Source organism: Columba livia, chromosome 8 (genome assembly GCF_036013475.1).
Source record: "Columba livia isolate bColLiv1 breed racing homer chromosome 8, bColLiv1.pat.W.v2, whole genome shotgun sequence".
NCBI classification, from domain to species: Eukaryota; Metazoa; Chordata; class Aves; order Columbiformes; family Columbidae; genus Columba; species Columba livia.
In genome coordinates this window covers 15,405,972-15,423,830 of record NC_088609.1, presented here as the reverse complement: position 1 = coordinate 15,423,830, position 17,859 = coordinate 15,405,972, and the positions used below count along the sequence as shown (strand labels likewise).

General features: G+C 37.7%; 1 protein-coding gene across 6 annotated transcripts in view; it reads right to left on the bottom strand.

The window, feature by feature from the left end:
• The window catches only part of FIRRM (FIGNL1 interacting regulator of recombination and mitosis), a 42,820-nt gene that overhangs the window by 6,876 nt on the left and 18,085 nt on the right, over nt 1-17,859 (bottom strand). For 2 of the 6 annotated variants that reach the window (XM_065071042.1, XM_065071043.1), the window contains 23 exons: nt 17,654-17,750; nt 16,866-16,954; nt 15,531-15,635; nt 14,836-14,976; nt 13,659-13,821; nt 13,210-13,294; nt 12,509-12,647; nt 11,922-12,002; nt 10,901-10,965; nt 9,101-9,249; nt 8,483-8,591; nt 7,800-7,986; nt 6,697-6,779; nt 6,266-6,317; nt 5,837-5,930; nt 4,989-5,170; nt 4,195-4,317; nt 3,229-3,324; nt 2,701-2,814; nt 2,166-2,270; nt 1,804-1,884; nt 932-1,045; nt 308-489 (listed from right to left, as the gene is read on the bottom strand). In XM_065071042.1, coding sequence (XP_064927114.1) covers nt 308-489; nt 932-1,045; nt 1,804-1,884; nt 2,166-2,270; nt 2,701-2,814; nt 3,229-3,324; nt 4,195-4,317; nt 4,989-5,170; nt 5,837-5,930; nt 6,266-6,317; nt 6,697-6,779; nt 7,800-7,986; nt 8,483-8,591; nt 9,101-9,249; nt 10,901-10,965; nt 11,922-12,002; nt 12,509-12,647; nt 13,210-13,294; nt 13,659-13,821; nt 14,836-14,976; nt 15,531-15,635; nt 16,866-16,954; nt 17,654-17,690 — 2,576 coding nt within the window. In that variant the 5' untranslated portion in view covers nt 17,691-17,750. Of the gene's footprint in view, nt 1-307; nt 490-931; nt 1,046-1,803; nt 1,885-2,165; nt 2,271-2,700; nt 2,815-3,228; nt 3,325-4,194; nt 4,318-4,988; nt 5,175-5,836; nt 5,931-6,265; nt 6,318-6,696; nt 6,780-7,799; nt 7,987-8,482; nt 8,592-9,100; nt 9,250-10,900; nt 10,966-11,921; nt 12,003-12,508; nt 12,648-13,209; nt 13,295-13,658; nt 13,822-14,835; nt 14,977-15,530; nt 15,636-16,865; nt 16,955-17,653; nt 17,751-17,859 lie in introns of all 6 variants that reach the window. The other 4 variants (XM_065071040.1, XM_065071041.1, XM_005498856.3 and 1 more) reach the window with 3 other exon arrangements.

Below are 17,859 nucleotides of genomic sequence, written 5' to 3'. Positions count from 1 at the left end.
GGTGAAATGTTTATCATTATACAGTAGCATAGAAGAGCAAGCTATACATTGACAATATACAAAACAGCTCCGATGCACAATAGCATCTATTAAAGTATGTCAGTCCTTCCAGCCAGTTACTATGAAAGAGAGGCCAACATCTCACACCAGAGTTCATTTTGGCACATGAACCACGACCCAGCAGTACAGTAGCACATCGTCCTGTGGCAGTTTTTTCTTCTCCAGCAATCCTGGTACAAAGGCATCTCTTCCCTCAGAAGAGGGAGCTGAGCTCTTTATTGTCTCTAAAACCCATGGAGTGCCTTACCGTACACTGTCTCTGAGGGTGGCTAGAGCTGTATGTAGAGCCTCCAGCTTCACTGCAAGCCAAGCAGGGGGTGACCCTTTCTGGAGTAGCAGCTTCACAGCCTCCACTGCCCCCTCCATCGTGCCCACTGCTGATTTATACTGCTCCTCAGAGGGTGGGTGACATGCTCGTTTTGCCAGAGGCTGCGGATTTAAATAAACATGATACATCATTTATAATGCTCTACGTAAATAATCAGTCTTCATCCAAATGCAAGAAAACCCTTTGGTGGAGAAGAACTATGAAAAGACCACCTTGCCTTGTGAGAGTTGTTCCAGCATGCAGGCAGTACAGAGCATTCAGGTGTCAGGTTGTGGAGTCTCCTTCCCTGCAGACATTCAAAACCCGCCTGGACACGTTCCTGTGTAGCCTCACCTGTGTTCCTGCTCCAGCAGGGGGATTGGACTAGATGATCTTTTGAGGTCCCTTCCAATCCCTAAAACTCTGTGATTCTGTGATATTAAGGGTCAGGAGTCCATGTGACCTTGTGGAGGGCAGCAAAACCATCCTGAACCTCTTTAGATCCTTCCCAGAACTGACACAAATGGACAGTAGAGCCCAGATAATTTGAAGATGAGCACGCACCTCTCCTGTTGCCTCCCGTTCTCCAGCCATTTTCGTAAACTGTGCACTGCAGGTAATCCTTTCCTGTTTCATGCGTTCTGCTCGTGCTTCTGTTGTCTCTTCTACATGCCTCGTCTAGGGAGAAAGCCATAGGAGAGGTAACTAAAAAAAGACAGCATTAGCAACCTCCACAGGCTCAATTTGTGTGCCAGAACAAGGGGGAAGGAGGGACAGATCTTAACATGCAGTTCAAATTCAATATAATTTCTCACATGCTCTTCTGAGCAGGAGATTGAAGTTATCTACAACTTTGGTGTAGCATCACTGGCAGCTATCAGTTCTGTTGCTAATTACCTATTTCTCAAAAACTGCTAATTCAGATAGCCCTGCATTAGTTTACAGCATGATAATCACCCCCCCCTTTCCCCTTGTCTATGTTCTGCCTGACTAGTCATCGGCTCTTAAGAGATTTTTTTCTATCCTGCAAAACGAAGAGATGTTTCATACACATTAATTTAGCTTTCAGAAAGTGATCCAAGAGGAGGAAATCACACAAATGGAATGATGAAATCCCTGTCTTCTTAATACATAAGTTATCTGCTTACAACAATATCTGGAATTTTTTTGTTCAAGGAGGGAAAAGCAAAGCATTTAGATCAAAGCTGGGAAATACTGGAACAGCAGCATGCATAGGAATGGCAGTTGGTAATTCTGCTGATTAAAGCAAGTTAAAAAGTTCAACCAGATCACAGTTAGAAGAAAAATTTATTTTAAACTTACTTATTAATTGCCATGCAGATGATGCAGGTGTAGACACAGGCCATGTACAACTAATTATGGATGTGTACAACATCAACTAAGAAAGCAGTAAAATAGTTCAACAACATACATACCCTAGCCAGAAAACTAACAACTTTGTTCTTAGTTTCTTCAGAATTAAGGCACTGAGGAACAACATCCTCGTGGCTTGTTTCCTGTCAAAAATGTTGAGTAAAAGTTTAGTACGTTCATATGAACAAAGGAATAGACAAAGCAAAAAATGTTTCTATGACAATCCAATCCTTGTTGCAACCTTCCTTGACTTCCAGCTTTTGAAATCACTTACAGCTGCATTAGCCCTCATTACTTTTGATGTGTAATAGCATCTGTAATACTAAGATCCAAATTGGTCAGTGAAGAGCAGCAAACATTTAAGACAGAAGAATTTCTGTACAATAAAAGTTAACAAAACCATCCAGGATTCTGCAAAGCTCACCTCTGCAAAATGTGTGAATGCCTCCAAGGCATGCTGATGAATCAGCCAGGTCTGGTCAGCCAGCAGAGAAGCAAACAAAGATGACAACTGGGATACAACTTGCCTCTGAAAGAGGAACAAAAATCTGTCAGTTCCAGAGAGTTAGTTGTGCATATCCTACCATCACGATTTATTGTTAAAGAATGGCTCTAAGGTCAAGGGACAGGTTTGTGAAATGTGTAAGTACAGCCCTGTCTGGTGAAAAAGAACTGTAAGGGAGGTGACATGTTCTAATCTTTCTTCTTGGAGTTAAAATGTCGGTCTTTTCTAACTGGTGAGAAGCAACACACAAGTGAATTAACCAAACGTCTTACATGCACTCAGCGTGTCTCAATGAAAAACAAAACTGCCACAGACTATTAATAAGTCTCAATATGATTAATGTCATGACACTCCTAGATGTATTTGATCAACTTGATCCTTTATATTTAAATAAATATCATCTATTTTCATCAGAAGACTGAAGATTATCTAAACAAGCCCACAATTACATTACCTGTGCTTCTTGTGGTATAAACACCTTTCCCATAGCAGACAGAAAATCCACCATTGCTAGACGAACGTGATCTGGGGGGTCCAGCTGGAAGAGGGCAGACTGCAGTGCAAATACCTGTGGAAAGGAAGCCCCAGAGAAGCTCCATCAAACAGATTGCTGGTGAAAACTCTTCTGGCTCATCTCTGAATCCAAGGACATTGGTCTTGGAAAACTGGACTAAAAACAAAAGGAGGTGTGCTACACCTTGAATAAAACTGGCAGTGTGAAAGAAATAAGCATGCTCTATAACATATCTGTATATCTTAATTATCTTACAGAATAATGGGATTCTCAAAAGCAACGTTAACCAAAGTGCCATACACTTCGTTTAAAGACCAGGAAAATAATCAAAGATTAAATAAAATTAGGAACCTCCATGTGTTAAGAGAAGGCCAGACCATGAAATGACTCAATTGAGATATCAGTAAATCACAAAGAACTTGGTCTTCATTAAGTACATTCTTCCTAAGAAGGGGTGGTTTGTTTTACCTGAGTAATCAGTTGAGCATCTAATGCTTGGATGAAAAATTCCAAAAGGTGAAGTAATAAACACAGGGTCTGCTGGAGACATGGCTCATCTGAGACCTTCAACAGATCACAAGATATGGAAAACATTGCATTTTAGCTTATGGAATAACTACTTAAGAAAGAATTCAAAGTTAGTGTTCCAAAATTCTTAGCCTGTCTTCACACACATAACACGTCATAAGCAGCAGAAGAAAATACTAAAGTAGTCATATCAATATTTCTAGGTAGCCATATTTTACAAGACCCTTTGATTTTTATTAAGAGTATTTCTTATCCTTCATCTCTTTCCTCCACTCTCTAATGTAGGCAGCTAAAGATTATCTGAACTATTTCTTTTCAATTCTCAGTTGCCAAATGTCTTCACAGAACGGCTGAGGTTGGAAGAGACCTCTGAAGGGGCACAGAGTTGGCTCTTCCTCACCCTCAAACTTCATTTTTAAACCTGGAGTATGAACCACAACAGTCCTTTTTAATTCACTGCAACTGCAGACATGAACAGGTACACAGTTGCAAGGGAATCTCCTTACCCCCCTGTTCTCTAGCACAGGAGGAAGGTTTCTAGCTTGATGAGTTTTCATGAGCTCAGCTATGTACTGATTAACATTCTAATGGACATTCAAAATAGGCCAAATTTATACCTGGTATGAATCAGAATGAGGTATTTCAGACTTCTTGTTAAGCAATTCTGAATCTGACACTGAGTAACCGAGTAGTAAGGTACCAGATATGTATCATTCAGGAAAAGTCAAACTCTGCTTTCCAGAGCCTAATACATAAACCAGCTGACAGCAGATGGTCAGCACAGTTACACTGTTTGCAGAAATGGTCCAATCCAAGTAAAATGACTTTGTAGCAAATACATGATGGAACAGCACCAGCCTCTCCAAGACATCATGTCTTCACCAATGGAGCAGCAAATTCTCTTACCTGCTTAGCCTGGAGAAAAGTCCAGAACTGACCAAGTACTCCCAAGATAGATGCCTGAAGTTCTGCCTCCAGAGTGTCACCAGCAAAATTGCAGGCAGCCAGCAGGACAGAAAGGGCAGTATTCTAGTAGCAAAAAAATGGATCAGTAAGACCAAAGAAACCTACATGTAGAATGAACCAAAACCCCAGCCTTATAACATCTGAAATGATACAAGATGGCAAGAAGCCCAATGTGCTGCATCAGCTGTACCACACAGCTAATCCACTAGGCCGCTGGCCAGTGGAGCTTCCAAAACAAGAAGAACATCCGTTACTTCTGCGAGTTTCACATGGTGCTGGAGTCACTAGCTGTGCTGGCAGGAGGAAGCTGGCAGCAGGTTCTACATGTGGAAGTCTCTGGTTTCTCACACTCCTTCACCAAGGAGACCAGTGAGCATCTTTCAGATTTGATGCTGCGTAAAAACAGCCAGGACTTCAAAACTTGATTGTATGACATAGTAGAAATTCTAAAGAAAAATACATCTGCTCACCCAGAGAGCAAACAGCAACTAGAATAGCTAATAAGACACATAACCTCCACTATCATCACCCTCAGAAGAGAGGCTCCTATGGTGCTGTGTACTAAAAGAAAATATTAAAATGAGAATTCTTGCTTCATGCATTTGCCAGTTAGGCATGGAAAAAAAACTGTGCAAAATGCAGAAAAATAGAACTAAGGTAACAGCAACAGAATCTTTATAGTTTGGAAATCCAGAGTATATGCATTTTTATAAAGAGAACGAAGTCTCCTTTACCACAGGTCGGAGCTCTCCCAAAGCGCGCCTGCTATTCAGCCATCGCCTGCACTGCGCAAGCCCTGCCATGCAGAGCTGACAGGCCACTCGTTTCCTAAGATCAGGATTCAGGGCCTTGAGGGATATATGCTGCCACACAGCCAGGTTCTCCTCCTCTTCTGGAAAAAACTTCTGAGCAAATTCTACCTGCAAACAAAGGTTAATAGGAAATAAACAGACCAGAATATAATTTTATAATCTGTCAGAAAGCTGAGAAACCAAATTGCACTAGTAGTTTACTTTAGAATTATTACATGAAAAAAATAGTGTAAAACCTTCTGTTTAAATAAAATCCAACTTTTTATATAAAAACCTTCTAGAATGGCCATCTCCCTTGTCACAGAAGGACATTAGAATGATTAATCAACTTACTGTTTCAGCTGCTAGAAGCAGCAGCCCTAGTAAGCAGAAGAGTGAGCTTTAGTGTCTCTGAAGTGTACAGAGGCACTGACAGGAAAGGACGCCACTCTTTATATCTGATGGCATGAGAACACTCATGAGCACCAGTCACAGATGCAATGACAGGACACAGAGTTGCAGCAAATCTGGGAGATGTGCCCTTTTCATCCTTAGTCAAAAAAAGGACGTCATTGCTGCCCAAGAAGACCACTCTTAGAAAGGTGTAGGTGCCTTTCTTGTTTTAAATAACTCATCTGCACAAATTAGAATCCACTGTGGCAAAGTAATATCGAGCACAGCAAGGGAGAACTCAACATCTTGTAATTTCTGAAGAGCTGAAAGAGGATATTTTGAGACAGGCCACTGATTCAAATCTCTTCTATTAAAGATGGAAGATGCTGGTACCATACTTGCCTGATGATCTGGAGCCATCAAGAACAGCATACGCCTCAGCAGAACACCCAAGGCAGAGACTTCATAACAGTCACTGGGCCAAGACTTTATCTGAATTAGGATAAAACAGTAATGCATCTAATTAAAGGAAAAAAATTCACCACTCAGAAAGTAAATTCTATACAGAACATTCAGAGTTGCTATGTGGGATCACAGCAGTAACACTCTAAATAAAACTATGCAGGACATGTTGGAAATGCTAGGCGTATTGCTTTATGTTTTCACAGTACTACACTTGCTAATTATTAACCCAATTTGAGGAATTAAAACAATCTCCATTTGGATTTGGAAAAAAATGAAATTCCTATCTTTGGTCATTTAGTAAGTCTGCTGATAGAACTAGGATTAAAGTGGTGCTGAATTGCAAACATCACTATGGTTCTTACCAAGTGGGCGATCACAACAACGTGGTGAGCGCACAGTTCAGCTGTTCCATATCTGGAATGTGAGAGACAGAACCTCGTGAGTCTATACTTCCTGCTGTTTTACAGACTACAGATTGTAACACTTGTCTGAGAGATGACCATTTCCTCTAACATACTTAAATTTTATATGCACATACTTTTTATTTGAGAGAAACATTGCAAAAAAAAATTATTAAATAATAGAAAAGGTACATTCCCCTTAATTGCACAAATGTAAAAATGACTAAGCCATTTCTGCTCTTAATTTTCAAAAATATGCTCTATATCTGAAAATAATCCATTTCTGGGACAATTTTGTCTTAAAAAATAATCTCTCTCAAGGAATTATGTACAAGAACAGAACTAACAGGATCTGTGGAAACCCTGCCTGACCTGTAATAAAAACATCTTACCGGGCAAGGAAGCACCACGCATCCATCGCTAGCAGAGATGTGATCATACTAGAACCCAGCACAGCATCCAGCAGAGCATACTCCTGAGGAAAAAACATATATGTAAATTGCAGACCTACTATTACTTTTACTTCACTAATTAGCATCAAACCTAGTAAGATTTTCAGCTTATCCAATTTAAAATGTCTTCAGAGCTCATATTCATAATCAATATTCAGTTACCCCATTAAGCAAGCAGCTATACCTTCAGTTTTGCATCCTTTGAATGTATATGTATGCTCATTTCAATGGGCTGAAGATCCTTCACTTTTCAAAACATTTCATAATGTGCATCCCTCCTTTGCAAGGTAACTTTTATGATAAAAAAAAAAACAAACCAAAAACAAAACAAAAAAAACAAACCACAAACAAACAGAAAACAAAAAACCACAATGTATTGCCAATTTTCTTGCCATCTTTCTTAGCAGCTTTACTGGCACCTTACTGAAAACCAAATAAAAACCTTTTCCTCTTTTAGGAATGTAAATTTTATCTGAAAGAGGTATGTAGCATTCAGGAAAAAACTCCTAAATTAGGGCTATAATTCTTTTGACAGCTCTTGACCTTCTATGTGCAGTAAAAAGTGAAAAGTTTTTAAAACAGAATACTCCTCTAAAGTAGCAAAATTTGCTTATTACCATTTTATGGTATGTTCTTAGCTGGAATCATAACAATACAATATACTCTGAATATTCAATGCCACTTTATTACTTCACAGAATAGACTAACAAAACCAGGTAAGTTTAATACAAATTTAATACTGTCTAAAAGAAAGCACTGAACTGCTATAAAAACTTGACCTCCCCTCCTCTCAGAGAGGACAAAAATTTCCAACATCAGAGGTTCTCAAAGACTTGTATGAAGCTTTTTCTCCTTTCCCACAAGCAACATTGGCCATCTAACTGAACTCCTGTCATGTAACTGTATCACAGCTGCTTTCTACAGAACCACTTCATGACCTAAACATCTCTTCAGAGCTGGATCATTAGAAATAACCTCATTGTTTTAAATAGTACCTATGCATCACAAAAGCTGAAGAGGTGATGAGCAAAAAACTATCTTACCAGCTGAGGAAAGTGTGATGGGAGTGTGGAAGCAATGAAGGAGCACAGGTGGACACAGACATAGTGATAGAGGGTGATGAGAACTGCTGGCTGTCCTGTACTGATCACCTCTGGCAAACAAACTGGGAGAGAAAGCTCACCAAAACACTGCCGGAAGCTCAAGAAGAGAGCAGAAAACAAAGACCTGCTGCAAGGGTAAGAGAAAAAAAAAAAAAAAAAAAAAGAAAAAAAAAAAAAAAAAAAAAGAAAGTTGGGTTATAGAGAATGCAAATCCCAAATCCTGCAAGCAACATCTGTACTACAGAATCTTTGTCTTTTACATTCCTGACTACCTTCCTCTTTTACAAATTCAGGTGATTATTAGAGGGTTCGGGCATAAAAATGCAATATTTTAACTTTGTGAAGTATCAACAAATTATGTGCATCTCTCTCTTCTTATCCTGGAAGTACTCTAAATACCATTCCTTTTCCTGAAAAACATGGACATCTCTGGCTCTGTATCTTTCACTCCTGAAGCACTGAACATCACACCCTGTTTTTCTCAGCGTAAGGATGTAAATCCACGAGACTCTGACAAAATTTACTATTCAGTTGCAAGGGAAGCTCCAGCAGCTGAGCCCCTCTGTTTGCCCATATAGACTGATTGCTGTGGTGAAGAATTTCAACCAAAACCTTTTTAGTACCTTTTTCCTGTGTTCCAGAGAGTCTGCACTTCTTCAGGCTGAGAGGACAGCTTGTTCATTACGGAAATCAGGATGAGACACTGGGACAGCTGCTGCTCAGGAGGGAGACCTATAGAAGGTGTATTTTTTTTTTTTTTTTAATGGATGCTAATGGCCCTGGTAAATAATGTGTGTAAAATGGCTTTTAAGCAAGTGACACAACAAAAATTTGATCATTTTCCAGTTTGAAGGCATTCTATTTTTCACAGAAAATACTTAATTTAGGCAACAATAGCTGCCTTCCCCCACCAACAGAACAGCAGAAAAGTTTAATCTTATTTTGAAAGTTTGTGACAAATATGGATTGAAATAACGCAAAACAGTACAGATTAATATTGAATCTACTGTGGGTAATTTGGAAAGGATGCATTCAACGGGAACACGAACTGTTATCTGTTATAAAATTCATCTGAGTTAGCATGCAACTGGCTGTATCATAGTGCTTACAAAAGAATTAGAGAAAAGCAAACCAACAGAGAATATTTATTGCTTGTGGTCCAGAAAGTCAAAGTATCAATCCTAATCCCTTAGAGATGCTTACGTAGTACTATAGCAGCGGTAACTACATTTTAAACTCACCTAACTTGTCATTTAACACTTGCTCCATAAAAGGGCGAAAGCGGAGGAGCTGGCTGATGAGAGGGTCCAGTGCCACAAGAAAAACCCGGGATATTTCATCTCTATGAACTTCCAAGATCTCTGGAGCATAGAGACTGGGAGGAAATTTGCTGGGGAGGGACAAAAAAGTTTAACAGTCTCAGCAAATTCACTATTTCCTTGTTACTGTGAAATAAAAACCAGAAAAGCCTCCCCATTTTAGATTATCTATTACAGCCTGAGAGTTACAGCTCTGCATTCAACCTTTAAACCAAGCATCACAATCCAATGTTTTACTAAGCACTGAAAGAAAACATTACAAGTTCACAGAAAAAGCATATAAAATACATAACATATATAAGAAGAAATATACTGAATCACAAAAATGTCAAGTAATGAAAAGCCAAGAAAATACCTTTATACACAATTCGACAGTCCTAAGTGTGACTGCGCTACATTAACACATGACACTAATAAAAAAGTACCATTTCTTTGTAGAGAAAAAAACCCCTGCGCAATAAAAGAAAAAAAAAAAAGGAGTGCTAGGAGAATAAAGCAAAAGAAATTATGAAATGAAAACCTTCTACTCTTGCAGCTTATAAAGCGATTGTAAAAATGCTACCTTCCTACACAAAAATCCTGCTCAGTTTTGCTGAGTGCATAAAAGTTTACAATCTTCCACTTGAGAAATATCTACAAGGTAAGTAAATTTAGAAGAGGAAACTCGTAAAAAAATAACCACCCGATCTTGCAGCGAAACACACAGTGAACTCATGCGTGCATTTTGCCACAGAACCTGGTTTCAATTCCAAAAGAATGACTGAAATGAGCCCTCTATTTCAGAGTCCACTCTCCTCTATTCTTACTCGTTACTGCAGCAAATAGAACAGAACTTCTGAAAGAAAAGTGATAAGCCGCTTGCAGATTGTTATGCTTTATGAGCATAACATTGAGAAAGCTTATGCTTTGTCCTTTTGTGAGACTTCACAAGATTATAAACGCAACAGTAAAACTATGAAAAATTTCACAATAATCTGTTTCTAATCCTCTCTCCCTTCAGGACAAATGCTTCCATACTTTGTCTTAAAGTAGAAACAATCTGTCAAATGTTGCTGCTGATACCTGCATTTAGTTTTGGTTTTCCTCACTAGATTTTAAGGCAGGGAAAAAAAAAAAAAACAACCAAAAAAAAAAAAAAAAAAAACAAACACACCACACCAAAAAAAAAAAACAAAAAAAACTCACACAAAAAAGAGCGTGTGGCTGTTCAGTTACACATGAAATAGAAGGGAATTAGGATTACTGGGGTGTTATGGGACTAATATCACGCTACCATTTGTTCCCAAGTGCTTTAACTCTGCCCGACTGCTTCATTGAAAGCCGATCAAAGGGCAAATCCTCCCTTCAGGAATTTTTATTTTAGGAACAATAATTTTCAAATGAACTTGCATAAACAGAACCAGTGTCCAAGCCAAATAATCTGCATGTTATAAACATAATTTATTAAGAAATGTTTACATAAGTAATTGCAACAGTATTAGTGGTTTGTTAATACTGGGCAGTCACAGCACTGATCAAGAATGGGTTACGGTAACAGGTACCATACAAAAATACCCAATTTATTAAAAAAATATTTCAGATTTCCATGCATGAAAAAAAGAAAGCAACAGTTCTGGAACAAGAACTGTATTTTTACATGTCAAAATACTTACAACTTTAAGAATGCAATACGGAGATGTTACTAAGATACTATCAATTATCAATTATTTGTACTTCACTTACCTGTATATTTGAAGAAAGAGCTGATGTAACTGAGAACATGAATCAGAGAAGAAAGAAAGAAATTCCTGCAAAAGCCATTAATTTTGATTGGTTCTTTTAATGTAAAATAAAAGATTAAATACACTTTCTTTCTGTTCTGCTACATTGGTGTGTAAAGCACTACAGTGCAAAAACAGTTTCAGTTCTAACAATCCACAGCACAATGCAAGTGCAAAACAAACAATAAACAAAGTATTCTTAAGATCAATTACACTATATAGTAGGTAAACAATTAAGTTGGTAAGTTTATTTTTTTTAAATTGGTAAATACAGTTGTAATAGCCATAGAGAGCTGCAAGAAATCTGAAGCGCTCTCATACATGCTGCTATAAGGTTGTTTTATCCTGCCACAACGCTACTCATTTCGAGACTAAAAAAAAATCACCCCCTGCTTTTAACCCATGGGGCAGAACATATGCAGAAAGCACTGTCACTGCTTTTCCTAGAGAGCAAAGTTTTTCACATACATTCTTCAAAGGGGTAGATTTACAGCACATCTTCTGAGAAAAATAAAGTGCAGCAAAGTAAAAGGGCCAGGGAAAGAGCAGGAGTTAGTGTCAGAGCCAACACCACCACATGGAAATTTCTTCTAATGCCGCATGGTTTTCAATTGTTGAAACAAGCAACAATTCTGAAAACCTGGCAACAAGTTTCATCTACTTAATTCTTCCAGATGAAGTTACTACTGCATTGACTCAAGGCTGCCTGTAAGTACTAGACATCTCCCAGTAACTCCTCAGTGACATGGCTCCTGACAGCTTATTATTCTTGTTTTTCTGTTAAATCACAGCAGTAATCCTGCTTAGGCCTGTGAGTGTATTCAGGTGGATGTACTACCCACAGGTCATGCGTGAATGTTAATTATACCACCCATATGCTATTGTCATAAATTGTCAAAATATTATGCAGTACAAAATTATTCTGTTTTCAGACCAGAGGCTTAAATGTAGTAGTGACATAGAATCAAAGTATTAAAACCTACCTTGGTGTAGTGTACAAGGGAATTAGCAAAGAACCTGCACAGTTTGACTGTCTTCTGGAACAGCCTGAGGTCAGTGCCATCCTGTCCAAAAAAGCAGGTCTAAAACTTAATACACAGAGTAATACAATACAAAAGAAAGTTAAATTGCTAACAATGTTCAAAACTGATTTCAAACTTGATGCTCTACAGACTCTGCAGCTATGGGGAAAAACTTTAGAAATCTTCAGTATGCCTCAACATTTTTATAGCAATATTCAGAATTGAAATATTATCTTTTGATTGACTTGGCAATATCATCAGTTTAGGAAATAAAAAACATTCCCATAGAGTATAGTGGAAACTTATTTACAGCTCCCCACTAAAACATCCCCAATCTAAACAAAGTTATGGGCCTCACTTTCATGTGATTTCAAAAGAGCACGGTATTCTGCCTACATAAAGTAAAAACAACCAAACCAAACCGACAAATAATAACAAAAACAAACAAAACCCAAACAAACAAAAAAGCCCCAAACCACTCCAAGTAATATCACAAAAAGAATTTATCCTTCAAGTTCAATGGCAGCTCTGGGAGCATTTTAATTCACCTGTATCTCCGACATCTTCATTTGCTCAGCCAGTTGCAAACAGGAGTTAAAGGAAAGGAGAGTGTCCTTGCAGAGGCCACCAAGGATGTCACTGTGTTTCAGATGACACTGCAGCAGAGAATGATGCTTCAGGCTTTGCCTAAAAGGCAGTAATATAATCAGATATTTAACTGTCAGAAACGATCATGCAATGCATTAGCACAAATCCAAATAACTAATTCTCCTATTTAGGTTTTTATACAACAGTAACTGGTGCAACACCCGTGGTGCAACACCAGAAACTTAAGAGGCAACAGCCCACTTCATAGCCCTGACTGAAACAGAGAGGAGAGGCAGGATGGAAGTGCAAGACAGCACAACTCAAGCCAAAAACACCTACAAAACTGCAGGCCAGGCCTCCTGAGATTATTTATTCAGACAATGGTGTTGCAAATTTTCTTCTGCTCTGTAACATAAAAAGTCAAGCTTTTATTGCTCTTCACACACAATTCCTAACTACCTTCACTGACAGTACCTTTAATTCTACTTACTAGCTAAATTTCTAAATTAACTTTCTAAAGTTACTTACTAGCTAAATAGCTAAATTGAGTTATCATTTCAATTTTATTTGAAACTCTGAACATAAAGCTACTGAAACGCTGGTTATTTAAAATTATAGTACGTTTACATTACAACAAAATCCAAGGAGTTCAATGACATACTTGATTATGAACTTCCACGTATTGGCATGAAGAGCATGGTCCATATTGGAAATGACAGAGCATATCTCCAGCACCGTGTGGATTACTAAGGAGGAAATAGTAACAGCAACAACTGAGTTAAATCAGATTTCTGACTTCACAGGTATGGTCTTCTCCTAGGTAAACAGCAGCAATCACAAAGACTAGAGAACACCACTGCATTGACACTGAATCAGGAAAATGGTTCAGTGCTGCCCCTTTCCTGCAAACCTACACAATGTGCCCACCCCACAGATAAAGTTTCAGGAGAAAAACCAGAAATATTTCAAGCTGCAAAGTGCTGCCTTCTGAAAGGCTCGTCAGTACAGCAGCAACTGTGTGTGCTCAGAACCCAGTTTTAAAAATTCAGGTATGGTCTATAGAAAAAAAGGACTGAGGAAGACTAAAAAAAGTGTTAGATCCATATACACCTGACACCATATCTGCGATGTTATCTTCAGTAGAAGCAGAGCCTATGGAAATCATATCAAGTAGTTCCATCAACTGCTTCTGAAGGGAGTAAGTTTCCTTGAACATGGCCTGTAGGAGGTCAGAAATCAAGTGCAGATGCCCGCAGTACACTGATTCACTGTCCTGTAGGAAATGGGGAAAAAAGGTATTAAAAAAAGCCATTCAGGAATCACAACCTGATTTTTCTCATGCTGAAAACAGAGAGCTTTGTAATACATTTGACTACAAAAAAAGCACAAGGCATAGATATACCTACTTTAACTCAATACACAGCCAGATCTGCAGCTTCTGCTACCAATCTGTTTGCTAAATATAAAACGCTATTCACCTGCGGCCTCATCAACTAACAGAGTCTGCCTGGCTCTAGCAACTTTCTTGGGCTTTGGATTAGGCCTTGATGCATGAACTTAAGATCATATTTCTGAACAAAACACTAAAAGGTTAGCAAAGGAAGTAGCATTCCAAGTTTTTCTAATACTTTAAAATCAGAATTCTTAAATAAACATATGGCAACTGAGTTCAAGCCCTGACATGAAGAACTGCTCTAAATGTTCCCACAAGAAAGAAAAATTGAAAAGTGAAATACAGGCTGACCAAAAGCTATTGTGTCCTTACAATAACCTGGTTTTATTTTCACTGCTGTAGGGGGAATTTGTGTTGCATAAGAAAATGAAGATTTGAAAGTGGTATATGCCACTCATCGTAACCAACATAAAGATCCTAATTGCAACTTTCAATGCACTGTGGAACTCGCAGAGAAAAAAAGGTAAGTAGCACCATTTTGGTGACCATTTGTAGCTCTCAAAATACTGCAGCAATCAAAACTGTGCAGATGCCACAGAGAGCCCGTATTCATAAGGAAAATGTCCAGCTGACATTGATGCAAAATATGGAAACAGCACAATCTGTGCCTCTCACTACCAGGTCAGATTTGCAGAGCAGACAGCTGAAACATCATCTTCGTACTTGTGCACTAAGTACCTTCTGTAAGCTATTTAACAACTACATTTAAATTTAAAAAAAAAAAAAAAAAAAATCAGACAACAATATTGTTTCAAAACAGGATCTTCTTACAAAGCGATGGTTTCTTTAAAGTCAACCAGTATAAGACTTTTTCTCCTTCTAACACAGACCTACCTTGCAGTGTGTAAATGTGTTCTTTATGACATACAGAACTGAGGATGGAAGGGTGCGGATACTCTCCAGAGGCACACACTCCTGCAGCGTGCAGATGTATCGTACACAACACGTCAGAGTTTCCAACAGTTGCACCATAGTCTTAAAGCAAGAATAGACAACAACAATCAATATTTTTCACTCTTGAAATAATTTCAAAAGCATCTTTTCTTAGCTGAATTGCATCTAGATTGCTATGACATTTAAAGTTCACTGCTATTTACATAAATAAGTAGGTTTTTTGAAGATGAATGAAGCTCCATCAAATAATAAAGCAATTCCAGATCTCTTCCCTGATGTTGTATACTTTTGTTAGTTTCGTATTTCTTTTGACTACCGTTCTCAATTTACAAAAATTTTAAAATTAAGTGACTGTATAAACAGATGCCAGATTCATTCTTTAATTATAGAGAATCACATTCCATTTGCATTAGAGAATGAGATATTTTTAAATTTCTGATTAGCATCACACACTAAATGTAACCAAATCACTCACAAAATTTTAATTGAACTTCCACGCCAAAGGAAGATCAAATTACATTTTAACCAGCTGGTTAATGGCTGGCAAAAATATTCAAAAACACCTCTTAATTATTTAGGTAAAAATCAAAGAATAACGTAAACATTCCTTTGACAGTTTATGTCATGGGACTTGCCTGTAGAAGATTCCTTACAGTACTGCATAACTCTGTATTCTGGCTGGTTAATCCTTTGGCCTCACTGGATAATTCATACATCAAGTTATCAAAAAACTGTAGAGTCTGTCAGAACAAAACAAAATCTAAGCATTTTATTTATAAATGTACACGTGCAAATAGTAACACATTCTATATCTGCTTGCCTCCTTGGCACAGAGTCATGAACTACCAAGATAACTCAGAGGAGAAAGTAACGCTTACTAGCGTTTGAATCATGAAGCATGATCTACCAAGAAGCAAAAACCACCTTATGGTTTTTCCAAATTATAGACAGGAGCTCTGTGAGGTGTTACTTTTCATAAAATCTGTTAGCCAAACAAACTTCCTAGCTAATTCACTTAAAATACGTCATTTTTCCAAAGATGTTTTACTTAGTTAAAACCACACCATTTTAAAAGTATTTGCAATTTGTCTCAGAATTTGTTTTTTTGTTGTTGAGAATGATCATTAACATTTTTAATACATAAAGAAATAAGTCTATGACCTACAAACAACAACAATTTCTGCATTGGTCGAGGTCCCTGGATATTTTATGAGTGTTACTGCTGAGACTGCAAAGACAGCAAGTGGCTCCCAGGCACGTGCGGGATACCACATAAACTGGTAGCTACAGTAATCCTCGTTCAGTGTATGCAAGTTATGAGCCATTTTTTCTTGTAATCTCTAAATCTGGTAGAGTACATAAAATAAGAGAAATGGAAATCAAGTGTCCATTTTCAGTGGCTTATTAAAATATACAAGCTGAGGCCTGAAACTTAAATCGGTCATTTGGCACTGCTTTCTTTTAGTTAAAACACAAGCAATGAAGAATTTTAATACAACTACAGCACAAAATTCTCCATCATTTAATCAAAACCCACCATATGGTCTGAAAGTTTATTCACTGTACTATTCACAAATATCAGGGTGTTTATTCATGATACATGAGTGTTGGGTTCTTCAGTTTATTTGTCCTGAGAGGGTCCCTCACATAAAAATTCTTGGTCATTTTATAAAAAGCCCAATCTTCTCAAAAAGAAATAAAAACCAATTCTACTACTGAACATAGAAAGCTAAACATCATATGTTTGATCTTCTCCCCATTGTAAAGAATAGAAACAATCACAGAAACAATCCAACATTGTTAAATTAACAAAATCATTAAACTTTTAAAAGGAAAAATTTTAATTTCAAGTGTCATCCAAAGCAATAATTTTATCATAAGACCTCAAAAAAAAAAAAAATCACTGCATTCTAAGCAGTTTTTAGGACTGAACTCACTGAAAATTCCACATTTAATTTAAGCTGTCATACCTTAGGTAATACTTTTGAGAAAAAAGTTTCTTCCAAATCTGCAATGCTGATATGGGGCAAAAACATTTCAGTCAGGATCCTCAAAACACCTGCAAAGCAAAACATTTGTAAAACATTAGAGAAAAACAATATGTAATTATCAAAAAGATGCAGTGACCTACCAGGTGAAACAAGCAACTACATCAAGCAGAAACCAATCAGGTATTTGATTCTGAGAAAGGCAACATAACGTTTGTCACATGTGCATTATCTGAAAAATCAAGTAACAGTAACAGCTCCAACATGCATAAATCCATCAGTAATAGTATCACACCTGCCGACACTTAACTGAAGGCTGAGCACAATTATTTGCTTATGGAATTAGAATTTTCCAAACTGAAAATAATTGCACATTTAATGTGCTGGTTGGCACTAATTTGCAACTTAACAGTGAAGGTTAGCAAGACTCCTCAATAGTTACATATCAGCCTCATTTTCTTATCACTATCAGTTATTGCAAGAGTTTTGTAAGTAATGGCCAATAAGACAATAAAATACAAGACTAAAAGCACCCTTCTTTCAAGTATCTAAAGATCAGAAGTAGCAGGAAGGAAAAAGCAGCCTTACATGCAAAGCTTCCTTATGAGCTTTTACAGACCTTATTCAGTATGCTGTTAGTGCAACATGCAAGATTCAGCAGAATTCCTGAACTCTGAAAGTCACTCGTTAGAGCATTAGTGTACAATTGATAACACCATTGCAATACAACTGTCCATAGGAAAAAGAGGCACTTCTTGATCACTACTTACGAATATGCTCAGTCCAGTCTTCTGACTCTTGATACATAGAGTAAAAATGTTAAAGAAACTCAAACTCGTTCTGCCACAAAGGTTATCTTTAAAGCACCTGTAAAAGTCACAGTGATTTCTCTCACGTTGCCCTGCACAGGCAGACACACCCGAGTACCCACACCATCAGCACAGGTATTTCTGCAGTGCCTTGGGAGAGTAAGTCT